This window comes from Aricia agestis, chromosome Z (assembly GCF_905147365.1).
Source record: "Aricia agestis chromosome Z, ilAriAges1.1, whole genome shotgun sequence".
Classification (NCBI taxonomy): Eukaryota; Metazoa; Arthropoda; class Insecta; order Lepidoptera; family Lycaenidae; genus Aricia; species Aricia agestis.
In genome coordinates, this window is record NC_056428.1 from 27988693 (window position 1) to 28005316 (window position 16624).

The 16624-nt window shown below is 38.6% G+C and overlaps 1 protein-coding gene across 4 annotated transcripts in view; it reads right to left on the reverse strand.

The window, feature by feature from the left end:
* Positions 1–316: 316 nt before the first annotated feature.
* LOC121738410 (disco-interacting protein 2) overlaps positions 317–16624 on the reverse strand; it is a 96412-nt gene continuing 80104 nt past the window's right edge. For all 4 annotated transcript variants that reach the window (XM_042130441.1, XM_042130440.1, XM_042130439.1 and 1 more), the window contains 13 exons: positions 16113–16234; positions 15598–15898; positions 15056–15367; positions 14544–14736; positions 11260–11472; positions 10574–10743; positions 9502–9705; positions 9027–9248; positions 7607–7815; positions 3026–3257; positions 2553–2662; positions 841–2447; positions 317–700 (listed from right to left, as the gene is read on the reverse strand). In XM_042130441.1, coding sequence (XP_041986375.1) covers positions 448–700; positions 841–2447; positions 2553–2662; positions 3026–3257; positions 7607–7815; positions 9027–9248; positions 9502–9705; positions 10574–10743; positions 11260–11472; positions 14544–14736; positions 15056–15367; positions 15598–15898; positions 16113–16234 — 4148 coding nt within the window. In that variant the 3' untranslated portion in view covers positions 317–447. The remainder of the gene's footprint in view (positions 701–840; positions 2448–2552; positions 2663–3025; positions 3258–7606; positions 7816–9026; positions 9249–9501; positions 9706–10573; positions 10744–11259; positions 11473–14543; positions 14737–15055; positions 15368–15597; positions 15899–16112; positions 16235–16624) is intronic.

Here is a 16624-nt window from a genome sequence, read left to right on the forward strand (position 1 = left end):
CGTGAGGCACGCCCGCGACGCATGCCCTCTGACCGTATCCAAAACTTCAAAAATGACAATATTGGCGTTGCGTTCCTTGACGCACTCAATTATTGAATTCGCCAATATGAACGTGCGCTTTCGTCTTCAATTTTCGTCATCTTCTTTCATTAAAATTTCGTATTGGCACATTCAATAATTGAAAGCGTCAACGAATGCAACGCCAATATTGTCATTTTTGTTTTTGGATACGGTCAGAATTCAGAGAGCATGCGTCGCGGGCATGCCTCACATTCGCTGTTGACTGCGCTATAACGCATGCCCTTGACGAACAGAAAAAGGCACAATGTGGACAAAGCTATTGGCCGATTTACAAGATAAATTTACCCGACATCAGTAAAACGCTACAGTGTTTCAGGCATGTTCACATTACACCTCTATACAGTTACATGCTTACAATTAATGAACTTACATGTTGTATGCAATGTATATGGCGTCGATTTGGTCCGAGAGGAATCCGTCTCGAAGGTGCATTCTTTGTTTCTCGCCGCGCGAGTTAATAGGTACCACTCCGGGGTCGACGACTACTACCACCCCCACTATAAGGTGGTGCTCTTCCAAAACAGTGTTTGTGACGAGCGGCACGAGGTTTAGAGCTTCGCTGTCGTTTCCGTCCAACTCAACCACGACAACCAGCAGATTCGTCCAAGTGAACACCGCACTGAAAACGATCAATTTTAATGTCGTATTTCTTTATTTATTTTATAATATTATAAAAAATATATATATTCTTAAAAAAATCACGCAAAATTAAATTCACTTTGATAAATTAGAAAACTGTAAATTACGAAAACTACATACCATTCGGCGATCTTCTTGTGACATCTCATCACTGAGTTCTCGATATCAATAGGATGATATCTCATGCCCCGGAGCATTATAGTCTCGTCGAGGGCGCCCACGACGAAAACTGCGTCATGAGTATCGTGGACATCGGAACTCAGGTTGACACTGCCACACGCACTGGCCAGTGACTCCGTATCACTATCTCGAAGACTCAGCGAGGTACTATCGTCCCCGGTGCTGGTTGCACTTATCTCTGTTCTCCGGAGGAAGCCCAAGTAGCCGGTCCTCGCATAAACCTCCCCCGTGTTCCCGGTGACCAGCTGCGCGCTGAAGTGGTCGGCGTAATCACTCTCGTCGCCGTATATCGTGAAATAACCGCTCGCGTTATGAGGCGATTGCACCCAAATCTCGCCCAAATGTGAATCTCCGCATTGACCCTTGGTTTCTGGATTCGCTGTGATCACTTTCACACCGGGCAATAGTTTCCCGGACTCCATTAAGCAGAGGGAGTGCGGGCTGCCCCGCTCCACCAGAGACACTCTATCGTTGCGCAGCGCGCGAAGATCCACGTACACCGTAGAAGGTTCCGGACTGGAAGCGCCTTGCAGACATATGGCAATGTTCACGCGACACCCGAAGGAAGTTGACACGGCCCGCGGACTCAAACCGAGAGCAGAGAACAATTTCGAAAACGAATTTGTCAAATTAATTCTGGGTCTTTCTTCGGCGACCACCACGCACGTTCTGACGCAGGCCAAATTGATGCCCTTCGTTTTAAGCTGATTCACTGAGCTGCCGAGGCCTTTGGTGCATAATTCCATTACGCCGTACGAGCAAAAAGTATCTCTCACTTTGTATTGGGATACGGCACTAAGCCAGAGGGCCGGGTTGATTTCAACTTCCGAAGGTGGAATTAGAATGGAATGGTGCCCAGAATAGATGCTGCTCAGGCACCAGAGCGCAAACCCTAGTCCACAATAGGGATCCAAGCAGAGAGCTATGTGGCGCGATGGGTACAGTTCGCAGGCTATCTTCATGGATCGACAAAGGGATGTGACAGCCGCGTGGGACATTTTGATGCCCGCCAGCATACCCGTTGTAGACACGCTAAAGTCCAAATAAGCTAGCATTTCAGCTGTAGGCGCCCTGTACAGTATTGGTAGCTTTTTCTTGGGCATATCGTCGGTGTCGAGGGTGATCGGCCAGGCCTTGCTATCGAGAACGTTGCTAGCTTCTTTGGAGCGCAGTAATTTTATCACAGATTGGTTCGAGAGGACTAGTGTGGCTTTACTGACGTCGACTATCATCCGGACAGTCGGCAAGGTCGTGTGAAGGTTTTGAGGGTGAGGCGGTCTTATCGTCACGGGCACAGCGCCGACGTATAGACACCCGTAGAACGCGCAAATAAGGTCTAGACCGGGTGGGAATATTAGAGCTACATGGTCTCCGGTATTCACTCGACCTTTCTCTAACAATAAGTTGCCGATTCTTTCCGCTTTCTTGTGCAATTCGGCGCAAGTCAACACTTTAGCGACGGCGCCTTTCGAGTTGAGCAAAGTGAATATCACATGATCTGATGTGCTTTGTGCTCGCCATCTCAAAATTTGCGAAATGAATTGATACTGAAACAATAAAAAAATATATCTTATAGAATACTTGAACAAATATTAGATTTTGCAGCAGTGGTATTTATCAATCGATCTCGCATTTATCATTTTGTATCTTACCTTTCTTGCAGCATCCGAGTCATCAGAATAGCCCATGTCTCGACCTTGCGCTGACGCAAGCCTATTCCCCTGCACCAAATTACCAACAATCACTGAAGCGGGACCAACATCTGTAAAAATAAATATTATATCTAATGTGAAAATCTGAATAGTAAATTAATAAAGTGCAATGAATGCACTTTCAAAATGGAAAAAAAAAGTTTTACACACTAGTTAGGCATCATTCAAGAGGTTTCGATGGTATTATAAGAGGAGTTGATACATAGGCAGATGGCGGACCGAAGTAATTTGGTCGGGCTGTGTCTAACCCAGCCGACAGATCTCGACTAGCATTGAATTGACATAATTCGACCAAATGACGGAGGTCCGTCAACTGCCTATGAATCAATTTCTTCGATGGTACGTCATGTTTTTGCTAAGCTCATGTAACCATTCCGAAGAGGTTAGGTATATCAAAAGAACATTGAACCAACCTGAATGTATTTCCCTCGGTTTGGGCAAATTGGTGACGCAAGTATGCGGGCACATCAGTACATTCGCCGGGTGCAAAGTGCCCTCCAAGAACCGTCGCTTGCATTCACTCAAGTGTATACCTCCCAAAGGCGTCTTTGGTAAGTAGTTCGGTTGGACAAGCGCCAGGCAGTATATGCCGACTTGGTGTATAGAGTCCACGGCTTGCAAAACACGCGACATCCATTGGAAGGACTGAAAAACATTTGGTACATGGAGTAAAACCAGGATCTGAAGTTAGTTGCAACTTGCAGGTCACCCGTCACTTACATCATATTAGTTGTGCTTCTAAAAATATCAGTGTACTGTCAAGTGTGAGAAATCAAAATACCATAAATTTAGTTTCCAACAGCATAAAAACATTTCCATAGTATATTTCTATGTTGTTTTTTGCTTCGTCTCTCTAGTTTAAATTTCACGAAGAACATACGCCTAAGCGAACACTGGCCTAAGCGATCAGGCTGTTATACTGGTAACAGTTTAGGAAGACACTGACATAATATAATACTTGTCAAACTGAAAACTGACAACTGAAGGAGTTTTGGCGGGCATGTCACTTTGACACTTCTACTTTGTATTTATGGTGTGGTTTACATATTATAATTTCCCCAAATTGTGTTATTTAGGTTTTTGATGTGCAATATTGATAAAATATTAGCCATTGAATATTCGTTATCGTGCACAAATTCAGGCAAGATGTTGTCAAAACCTAAATTTTAAACTCCTGTGACATTTTGTGTAAATGACGATAACTATAACATCGTTATAATAACTTTATTATCGTATTCATTGGAATATTATTGCGTCTTTATCAAAAAATGTATCAAGTTTACATTATTTTGCCCTATTTTGTGGCAATTAATGATGGTATCAACGATAGTTGTCTACCCATACGCCATCTAGTTACTAAAATGAAAACTGCTTGACAATCAAATTAAAAAAATAAGAAAATGCCTCATTGAAAAAGAAATCGACAACTGACTGTATTTATAGCATAAAGTTAATATACCTGGCGGAATATAGAAACAAAGGCCTGAGCAAGGGAGATGTCACTATCAGTAACACTGCGTGGCAAAAAGAGACATGTGATACAGGACAGCAGCACTCTTTTTTTGAAGTCCAGTCGGCACGTGCCGCACGTTGACAATTTAATCTCATAGAAATCATGTTCAATCATGCTTGTGTAAGTGTATACGTACACATATTTTTACACACAGATGAAACCAATTTCGGTTTCGTTTGACAGCTCGAGATTGTTGCTCTATTCCGCTAGGTATATTAACTTTATGATTTATACAGTACTAGATGCCCCTCGCAGTATCTAATATTATGTATGTTATTATATTATATACACCATAATCTAATATATATTATTATTTTTAACAAAAAATTAAAACCGACTTCCAAGGTAATTTAAAACAATAATAATATGAACTAAAAAGTATTAAATAACTCTTACTCTATAATAATGCCTTTTTCAGAATTCGTCTAAATCTCAACTATTTCTGTACAAACTACAGTCTTCACTACTTGTGTTGAAGTTGGTACCAGCTAATTTTATCGTGAGTTCAGTCAATGTCAGAATATCTGAAGCTTTTAGGACTGGTACCGACTTCAAAGTAATGAAGACTGTAGTATGTACAGAAATAGTTGAGATTTAGACGAATTCTAAAAAAGGCACTATTATAGAGTAAGAGTTATTCAATACTTTTTAGTTCATATTATTATTGTTTTAAATTACCTTGGAAGTCGGTTTTAATTTTTTGTTAAAAATAATATTTTACTCTTTTTAGTTATCTACAAGATAAGGCTTTATGCGTAAATAACCACTACGAATGTTAACTATTCACATTATGTTACTGTAAGCGAAATTGTGATAAATGCTTGCAGTTATCTAAGCGATGCTGCAATTTAAAACTTTTATCTTTAAAGGTTCAGGAGTTCTGTTCAATGCCTTTGGACCAAGAGACACCTTCGTATGAACATTCTCTTATTCGTAACCATATGTTTAAGTTACTAGAAACAACATTTTAACCACTATGAGTCTTTTGATAAATTTCAAGGATTTCCCTCGATTGCTCATAGATCCCATCATCAGCTCACCACTTTCGTAATTATTATTTTACAAGATTATACCCTATACATTACAAGATTATATCCTATACAACAACACAATAATTCTGAAAATTGGTCCACAAACAGCGAAATAATCATCAAAAACATCTGCTTCGATGCAAAATATCATGAAAAGCGTCAATAATTGGGTCATAATGTGATGACCCCTGGCATAATTATGATTGTGATGATGGTGATCAATTAAATTAATGTGTTGGCTTATGCTTTCAGTTGTTTAAACAACGCCGAAATCCCCGAATTTGTATCTATAAGGATTCAAAAGTTCTGTTGGGTACCTTCGGATCCAGGGTATAACCTGATGCGAAATCTTACTTTTTGGTAGCATTTACCTCGAATGCTTCAGAAAAAATTGAAATCACTATATGTTTCCGTACAAATTTCAAGGAATCCCCTCGATTCCTCCAGGATCTCATCATCAGATCACCATTTTTGTGAACATGGTACCAAATTCGAGTTAAACCCTATACAACACAAAAATAATTTTGAAAATCGGATCACAAACGGCTGAGTTATCGTTGAACATACAAATAAAAAAAAAAGATACATACAGCAGTATTACCTCCTCCTTTTTGGAAGTCGGTAAAAATTCTCGTGTCACAGTTTTCGTTGCCATACTCCTCCGAAACGGCTTGACCGATTTTGATGAAATTTTGTGAGCATATTGAGTAGGTCTGAGAATCGGCCAACATCTATTTTTCATACCAAAAAAATATATATGGCAAAACAACGTTTGCCGGGACAGCTAGTCTAATATTTAAAATTCTCGTGTCACAGTTTTCGTTGCCATAGTTCTCCGAAACGGCTTGACCGATTCTCATGAAATTTTGTGAGCATATTGAGTAGGTCTGAGAATCGGCCAACATCTATTTTTCATACCAAAAATATTTATATGGCAAAACAACGTTTGCCGGGAGAGCTAGTATATTATAATATCATTCGCCATAAGCTATTTCGCCGTCAAAAGGTCACTTTCGCATTTATAAATAAGGATATTATAACAGTATGAGACATGGTAGAACATTTTTTAAACCTTATTTGACAAGTATTAATTCAAGAAATATAATTATTGCATTAAAAAGATATATCGATTCGCTTTTCGATATATTAAAATGTATAAACTATAAAGTGTAATTTATCAAAATCGAAGCGTAATCCTCTGCAGTCATTTATACATCTATACATCTATACATATAAATAAATTGGAGTGTCTGTTTGTAATATTAAAATAACCGTTTTTTACTACATGCATATAAATATTTAGACGGTACTTACACCAAAATAACAATTTTTAGAATTTTTGTCTGTCTGTATGTCTGTCTGTTTGTTCCGGCTAATCTCCGAAATGGCTGGACCGATTTTGACGGGACTTTTATTGGCAGGTAGCTGATATAATAAGGAGTAACTTAGGCTACTTTTTAACCGACTTCCAAAAAGGAGGAGGATATTTTTTACTTTTTAATTTAAATACCTATGTATTTTACATTTTGTTGACGCGGACGAAGTCGCGGGTAACAGCTAGTTTTTAATAAAAACCTAGATATGTCGCACCGACGCGGACGCTGTGTTGATTTGCATTTTAAATTAAATTAGCTTTGAATGGACGTCAACTGGAATATTAAAATTCCGCTGGTTAATTTTTAACTGCCCCAACTGTTACGTGTAGTTAAATATAGGTATGAAAGGGTGGAGTAAAACGGGTGCTTCAACATAATATCTCAAAGAGTTTTATGGTTTCATATTCTCAAAGAGTTTTTCATAAATATAATATTGAGTTCCAATTTGCAAAGGCTTCCTTTGCAAATCACGCTCACATTTACAATTTAACTTTCTTACTCATTTACATTGATACAAGGCGGTGCTTATCTTCTTGATATCGAAGTATAAATCAGATCGCCATAATTTATAATGAAACCTTAATAGTGCCTTTTTTAAATTAGCCAAGACCTCAATTATTTCTGTACACGATTTTTATTATAATATCAAGTTGGTACCAGGTATTCAATCGTGAGTTCTATGGAAAGAATATCTGAAATTTTTGGGATTGGTCTCAATCTAAAAGACAATGTAAAGTACCAATAAGAGGGTCATAATGTGATGATGTATGCAGGTATGCCTTAATGGTAAATGGTAGAGATGATGACAATGATGAATGTAATTTGCATAGTAGTGTATTACCTTACCCGCGCGAGGATCTCCTAAGAACGCGCATGACAGGAAAAGTGGCCTCAAACCCGGGCCGGATTTATATTTTTATGAGTATAGGCCACTTCAATTGTAATATAGCAGCCGCTATGTGCAAACTCCGCCGCCATCCTAGGATGCTGTCGTCCCCTCTAGGAAACCATAGGACGCTGCCGCCCATAGGCCTATACTACCTATTCATAAATCTATAGCGGCCTCAAACTTACCTCCTCCTCTCCACAGTCCGGCCTCTGCTCCGCCACGATACATATCCGTTCGTCTCGCAGCACGCGCACAGAGAACACCGCTATCCGACCGCGGTATATAAACTTCATCGGTTCCACAGCGAGCACCGTCGCTATGATGTCATCCATATTGTGTTTGCGCCCTGTCACCGTCATGAGCCCGTCCCGGGAGCCGCACACGAATACTAGGCCTGGATAAAGTTATTGTCGCGTAAAATAAAATGACAGCCAACGCGTCAGACAACGCACGGTCGTTCTGGCATCAGTTCAGTCCATCAGTTTGTTCCGAACAACGGGAGAATGATGAGATGAGAATGAACGTCTAAACTCTAACGGTTAGACTCTAACCGGTCATCATTTCATTTCTTTATTATGTACTATCAGAGAAGTTGATTCCTATGCAAATCGGGGAACGGGAAACGTTGGCCTGTCAACTGCATAGGAATCAACTTCCTCGATGGTACATACATTTCAGCCATAATTCTGGCGTCGTATTGATGGATTGAACTGATGCCAGACTGAGCGTGTAATCGTTTTATTAAATTTGCCAGCTAAAACGATGTCCAATATGCTAATGAGTTTTAGGGTATTACTAACTAAATTACCACTGACAATTTAGGCTGCCTACAAATTACCAAAAAAATATGCACAGCATATATACGTGAAATAAGTTGACAAATTTTACAAGACAGCTTTACAAACTTAACACACCGCACTGAGGTAAGGTGTACCCAATTCTTGCCCATAAAATACGTAACACAAGTATTACTTAATATCTGTAGATACTAAGCGAGCACGGCCAGCTTTCGCTTCCAAGTAATGTAAGGCTTTAACCTGGTAATACCTAACAGGTTATCGACTGATGGTCGAAAATTAAAACGATAGCACTTAAATCACATGCCATCCTTGTCATTTTACCAAACAGCGAAAGTGATAGTATGAATAGAAAAACACCTGTTTTACAATTAAAAATTTACACACCATGTTAATTTAGGGGTATTCATAGGGGTGGCTTACCACCAGTCTACTGTCTCATCGTAAGACCATCATTTATCGCTTATTTTTTATAGCTATTGTGGGAAGGTGCAGTATCTTGTAAATCAAAGATCAATAATAATTAGTAAGTATGTAAAAAAAAAGAAATACATTTAAATAATGCATAATTTTATTTTTTATTCCGAAGCGGAAACGCACTCTTGTCTTTTTCTTATTTTTATATTGCCTACAAACTGTTATACAGTTTAGCAGATACAAAACTTATTTATAGTCGTATTTGTTTTTCTGAATAAACACTTTTCTTCATTTTCATTACAAAAGTTTATGGACATAACCGATTAATCGTCTTCAGTAACGGCTTCGGCCAAAAATACGGCCTAAAACTAAAATTGACAAAGTTATTTACCTCCGGGTCCCAAGAATCCCAACAGGCCGCTTCTCACATAGTGCTCCTCTCCAATAGGCTCACCGTCCGAATCCAGGGGTTGAACCCTGAACACCGTGTTGGTGAGTCCCGGCAGACCCCAATAGCCGGATCCGGTCGCGCCGGACAGAACGCAGATCTCGCCCACTTCGTCCGTCTTGCACAGATACGCTGGACCCTCCATCTTCACCACAACTATTACGCCTATACAAAAGATTCGTAGGTTTTTTAAAGCAATTTCACAAAAGCAGCTGTATCGGGCCAATGTATTTCGCAGCTACAAGAAGTTTCTAGTTACTGTGTAATGTGTATATATATATATATTTTTTTTTTTCTATAGTATTATTATTTATTCCTGCAAAGTAGTCCTTTCTGTTATTAATGTAACCAAATAATACACCTAAAATTAACGGAAAGGTCTTCCGAATTCCGATTGAATAGAGCTGTATAAACTTACATGACGGCATAACCTGCCCGCAGTCTTGCAACGTGAGTGACGTCAGCGAGTTTTCCGCGTCAACTCGCACCACGCCGTACGAGAGACCCGACATGGAGAGGACCCCGCGGCCGGCCGACGACCCGCCCCGCCCCGCGCGACGCACGCACACCGTCAGAGATTCGCTGCTGCACGCGCACGGGCAAATGGCGTCGCCGCGAACGCCTGAGAACATAAATCACGTTAGGGAGCAGGCGATGGCGTAACATCTGTCGTTGCGATTATATTGGAAATAGACAACATGAAGTCAGAACAACGTATTATGAACTAATGCCCGTAAAAATTAACTGCTCCCATACTTCTACACAACACCAATCATGGCTGATACGCTGTCATTGTCTTAATATTATGATCTTTAATTATTCATGGACATACTGCTATCAAGGACTTGTAGCGTTTAACGGCCGTTCCCAATATTTGATCTATCTCTGGTTTTGCCCTACTAGAGATGGTAATAGCTCACAATTGACATAAAATATATGTCTCTAATGTCTAATGTGAGCTATTCCTATCTCTAGTAGGGCCAAACCAGAGATAGATCAAATATTAAGAACCGCCGTTAGTCGCAAGCCTCTCAAGTATTAGTTTGACAGAATAGTTGAATGCTAAGTTTGGTTTACTAACAGGTTGCGATCGTGGACGAATCAGTTTATATACCATACAAAGTATAGTGGAACTTAATTAAGAACAATTAATTAAAATATAATCCCAAGAATGATCTTGAGCATAATCATAGCAGTAAGAGCGGTTTATTGAAACAGGTCATAGGCTTTTTCTACACACTAAATTCATTTCAGAGTGCATAAATTTCTATTATGTGCGGTTTCTGAGTGAAGTTAATAATGCTTCTCTAGCGTATTTGTCATGACCAACATCAAAAATTTAAGTAATAAACAACGATAATGAAAAGATAGTCTTATCGAAAGCTTCAGAAAGTAAAGATGTATTTACACGGGTGAGTGGTGACTATGCGGCGTATTAACCCTGCATAACTCGTGTAAACTCCGCATAACGATAACATAATTTTTCTTACCTTTACTTTGGAAAACGGACAGGAATTGGTCACACGAAGACAGAGACCAGGGATTGGCACCATCAGCCACCAACAGCATGCGTAGCGAGCTAAGAGAGATCTCCTTGTGGTCGCGAGTCGCTAGCAAGCCCCAGTGAAGGTCCCGCGACTTGACTATAGCTACTGAAGCCCTGGGGAAAATGTATTTAAATGAGCTAACGGCCGAACACTAAAACGGGTTTGAAATTAAGCCACGCTTAAAATATTATATATAACTAGCTATTTCACCGAGCTGTGCTCGGTAAAAACATGAATAAAGTGACATTTTCTAAAAATGGTTCCTAGCTAGATCGAGTACTAGCTAGACAGCCTACGAGTAGCGTATTAGTATTCCATACAGGGGAAACATGGGGAACTTTTATTCAAAGTTGAAATTGTACAGTACTCTTTTGGACGTTGAGTTTTTGTACTTCCTCCCATTAAATTGGGAACGGACGAACCGGCGAACTTCTTAGGCAACAATAACCAGATCATTATATTTAACTATGAAAGATCATAATTGTATGCACTTACTGATTCTGTTGCTCATACTACCATATTTAATATTACAGTCCAGAATCCACCATTTGGTGTAATTGCTATTTTATACTAGGTTAATCTACTCGTAGTTGAACGAAGTTAGCGTTATAATAACAGCCTTTACTGACCTGTATTTAGTGATCATGTGCATCCACGAAGCGGGGCTGACCTTCATGAGGGCATACGGTATGAATATGACGTGCATGCCATTGAGCACGCTAGCCAACACCGCGTGCCATAAGCCCGTTTCTCGCTTGAAATCCAACACACACACCATGTATTCGCCCTCCGTGTAGTTGCAAGCGACCGACAGCATTCGGCAGTGAGCCAGCATTGAAGCCCTATAATGAATTTATGGTTTTAAAGACATTACTTTCCCATTGCTAGCCGCTTTCTTTAACATTAGATGGAAGTCGCAATTTCGAAGAATCCGATTTGAAGAGTGATAAAATTGACTGAGCTCTAATTCAAAAATAAAATAAGATGTAGTGTCGAGAGAGACGCTTATTAAAAAAACATTTGTCAGCGTTAATTTACTTCGCTCACTGCCTGAAGTGACAAATGCAATGCAAATGTTCTGTGAATATCACATTAGGCGCAGGTAATGTCAGGCCTGTCTCACTCCGCGTGTAGGCATTAAAAACATAACTACGCGCGGGTGTCACTGCGCAGGGGAGAATTTAGTAGGGGCTCGCGAGCGAGAAATTTTTAAAATACATATAAGTATACTGAATTTTTATTTCTTAATCAACACTCGATTCAAACTGACGCTATTAATATACGCTATGAACTGATCACAATTATACATGAAAAGTAAATAACTTACTAACTACATCTTATATATATATAAAATTCTCGTGTCACAATGTTAGTCACCGTACTTTTCCGAAACGGCTTTACTGATTTTGTGGGACAGCTAGTAATCTATACTCATATTATAAATGCGTAAGTATCTCTGTCTGTCTGTCTGTCTGTCTCGCTTTCACGCCAAAACTACCGAACCGATTGTAATGAAATTTTGTATACAAGTCTAAAGCCTGAGAAAGGACATAGGCTACTTTTTTACTGGAATAAAGGGTTGTAACTTGTAAGGGGGTGAAAATGCGTAAATTTGTTCAAATTAAGTTAGTTCCAAAAATTCATAATAGATGGCGGCGTGCGTCTCCTACATCGCGATGACGCTTGCCCAGACTTCTTTCTATAAGAGGTGGTATCATCTTACATTGAAGGTTTGGTTTCTTTTTCGATTGTTATTACTTTTTTATGTTATTAGATAACTCAGTACTTTATCTATGCAGTGACGTAACCTTAAAATTTAAACTTATCAATGATATAAATAGTTTATGGGTAAAGTTGTGTAATTATGGGCCTAAATAAGCTTTAAAATTTGGCATAAAATATAAAGTATAATTTAAAAAAATGAAATACTTATTATGTACACACTGCACAGCTGTTTTGATTTAAGGGGTACTAGGGTTTTTTTATAAAAGCTTTTGACACCAATTTTATGGACATCGCACGCTATAAACTGAAGTCCACGCGGACGAAGTCGCGGGCAACAGCTAGTATATAATATGAATCAGTCTAATTATTTAAATTATAATGACTAGAAATCAGCAGCGGACATCTTTTGGCTGAAACGATGATAATGACGATTAGAAACCTTAAATAATTTCCATAAAGAAATAAATAGTTACTTAGATGATTTTTACTTTTGGTGCTTAAGTAATTTTTAGTTTGTACTTTGTATTTATTAACTGTGAAAGGAATCGTTCTTTTTATATAAGTATATAATTATTTATGAAAAAAAAAGTTTTTTTCATAAATGTTTTGGTAGGCATTTAAACGAACAGCCGCTGAACTCTGACGCGTGCAAAATTGTACCAAAGTCCATACACCATATTATGTTTTAGATTAAAAGAAAACATTGCGTTGGATACATTTTCTAAGATAAAATTCTATACGGAGTACTATTATATTAATATATTATGTAGTAATGTGTAGAGATAGACTTAGATCCAGATGCCAACCCTTGCAACAGAAATCTGACAAAACATACAGGTTTGGGCAACCCGAAAATGTTTGATTAACAATTGATAAGAAGTTTTGAACTGTAAAGTGAGACTAAATTATTACGATTAATCCTACCAATCTGGTTGATATAAGAAAACCTAGATGCTAGCCCAACAGAGATTTGATCAGAGACAATTAAGTAAATTGCCTCCCCTGACCTCTTGTACTATATCGTACGTATTGTAACAAATATTCACACAACATTACACTGCTAATGGTGCATTCAATGGTAATTACATTCAAGTATTTAGCCCGTCGAAATTATGTAAATATTATTTGCAACATGGACACGAATACTAACAATTGAGATATTTACTCGTTTGTGACGACGTTTAATGCAAAAACAAAAACCGTTTAAAAAATTTCATAGACTCAAATTATCTAAATTACTCTCTAAGCTATTCTCTAAACTCTAATAATTATCTAAACAAATTTATTTGAAAATCCAATAAGTTAAAAATTGAAAAATGTACCAAATTAAAAGTTTGTGGACAGTGCATTATGATATCACTAACAAAAAATGTTTCTGATAAAGTGAGATATAGGTCATTGTCAGGTAAATATTTTAGGTCTAAGAATAAAGTGGGAAAATGATTTTATTATTTAAAGCTAAGTGACGCAAAACTCAAAGAAGAGATATTCTTGGAGCCACAAATACGCCAAATGATGACATACTGAAAAAGAACTCGATGGCAGCTGAAGGCAGTCGTAAAAGGTGGAGCAGGCAGTCAAAACCATTCCAAAATCTTACGAAAAGAAGGGTTGTAGAATGTCGTAAAAATTCACTTTCTTCACAGCCAAAAAAAAAAAACAGGAAGAAAACGAATCCTGACTATTATAGGGGTACAAATATCTTTGTAAGTTTTGATTTATTTATTGTAAATTCTATGTAACCGCCGTTGAAAAAATGGATTTCGGTTATTGGCAGCCAAATAAAAATATCTTTTTTTTGTGGTTTCCTAAACGGAGAGTTGAAGGTTTTGATTAGATTTAAGTTCGGTGTGAATATGTTAAATATTATAATTCAACACTTGGTGGGAGATACAAACATGCTAGGTATATTAACTTTATCGTTGTATCACATTATAAAAATAAAATAAAATCATATTTACAGATAAACAAAGTACTTAATGTGTTTTTCTTACGTCCCTTAAATAACACAATTATAATTTTCTATGTAGGTACCATCAAATAAATTGATTCATAGGCAGTTGACGGACCTACGTCATTTGGTAGATTATGTCAATTTGATGTAAGTCGTCATCTGTCGGCTGGGTTTGACAAAAAAAAGGTCCGCCATCTGCCTATGAATCAACTTTTCTGATAGTGCATAACAAACCTCGTAACTATAACTCCCATGGCGGAACCATCTGCCGCTGAAGTATGTTCTATATGCGCTGGACTGTCTTCTGCTGGACGAGGCGGGGGTATCCAGTCGCGCGGGGGGCGAGGGAGTCTCTCAGTTGATACCCATTGGAGAGGTGGCCATCCGCGAAACGATACCACGTCGCCAGATGACGTTTTAGGAAGGCCTGCGCAGGACACGGTGTAAAATTATTATTATGGGACTCCATCACAAAACCATTCAGTTGGCACATGCAAATTTTCCAGAAACCTATAATTCTAGCATCTCACTCGCATATTATGTGCTCCCACTCCGGGCGCCATTACATGAACCAGCCTTATTACCTCAACAAGTAATAAGTATGCGATTTCATGGAAATACTTGAAACCGTCATCGAGAACCAATTATAATTAAAGGGTTATTGGTAATTTGAAATCTTTAATTAATTATCTATTTAATATTTAGAAGGTCTTTACTAATATAATATAAAATAAAAGTATATATACCTTTCATACAAGCATCCGACGTAAGCGCATACTGTATACCACAGGAGCCAAGTAAAAAGCCAACTTGTTGTAGGCCCGCGTCTCGCCTCGTCAGTGGTACTTCTATGGGCACGGGCACAACGCCCGCTTGCAAACATCCGTAAAATGCACTTATAAAGTTAATTGGGTCATTATTTGGATATACAAGGGCGACCCTGTCACCGGGTTTTATAGAGTTGTCCCCGGCCAAGGGACCTCCGCTACTAGCTTTGGATGTAAACGTCTTGTTGAGGAGAGCGTACGCTATTTTAAGTGATCGGCTTAACAGTTTACCTGTAATAAAATACCATCATATTAATTAATAGTAAATATAAAATATCTTGATCCTTACACTGCAAAACATTGAGAATGACAAAAAATGACTGATTTTTCTAGAATTTACAACGTTGTAGATAATGTTTTAGATCATTTTAAATAATTAATCACCACTCAATTTCCTGTCTTAACAGCTTTAAACGCTTTTTTGTACCCGTAGGTACCCAATTTTCTCATTACTAACTTACCATATGAGAGCGCTTGACTGAGTTTCCCATTTGAATCGTATACTATCGCAACGTTCGCTTTGAACGAAGCTGTACCATATCTTTGAAGTGCTGCCTCCAAATTTCTAGGCAACCCTGCGGGCACCACTAACTGTTCCCCCACAGCTGGGGTCATTGTACCACCTTCTGGTTTTGGTGCGTTAGGATCTTTGGGGTTAGCCGCTATCTCCAGCTCTATGTCGTCATCTTCATAAAATTCAGGTAACGGTCTACGCTTTGGCCGTTTTAAAGTATTCAATAGTTGCTGGATTTTAGCTGACACCTGAGTGATACATAAATAACATTATATTAATTATGAATAAATACCAAATACCTAATTTTAGACAGGAAGAAAATACTAACACAGGAAGGTCTAGTTGGAATTAGTCATAGTTAAACGCGGCCCCACCTCCTGAACTTAGTTGAGTTGGGAGTCTAGGGAGAGAGGTATTCTTTTGGGCTTGGTGGTGGAGTTTAGTTGTTTAGTAAGCTTTTACCTTCCACCGGCCGGTGCCTGTGCCCGTGTCTTCGGGCTGTGCGTAACATTGCACCCGATCGGCTATGAGAGCTCCTCCACGTCGTGCCCCTGATGTTGTGTGCGTTACGTCCGGTTGGATGTCTGGTGAAAATGACACGGTCTTAAATAACGAATTATATTATAAGCCAACAAGGTATTTGCGAGTAATAAGTATATAATTGTTGGTGGTTTATTGAGTAGGTTCATACTAGCAATCATACATCATTTGCGTACTTATTACGTAACCAAAGTATCATAGAAACCAAATATGTAAAAATAGTCTCAAATCTACAAAATAAAAAAATCAGCCAAGTGCGAGTCGGATTCGCGCACAAAGGGTTCCGTACGTGATTTTTGTATTGGAGCCCCCCATTAAATATTTATTTTATTAGGTTTTTATTATTTGTTGTTGTAGCGGCAACAAATAATAGATATAGCTACACATTCTGTGTAAATTTCAGAAGTCTAGCTATAGCCGTTCTTGAGTTACAA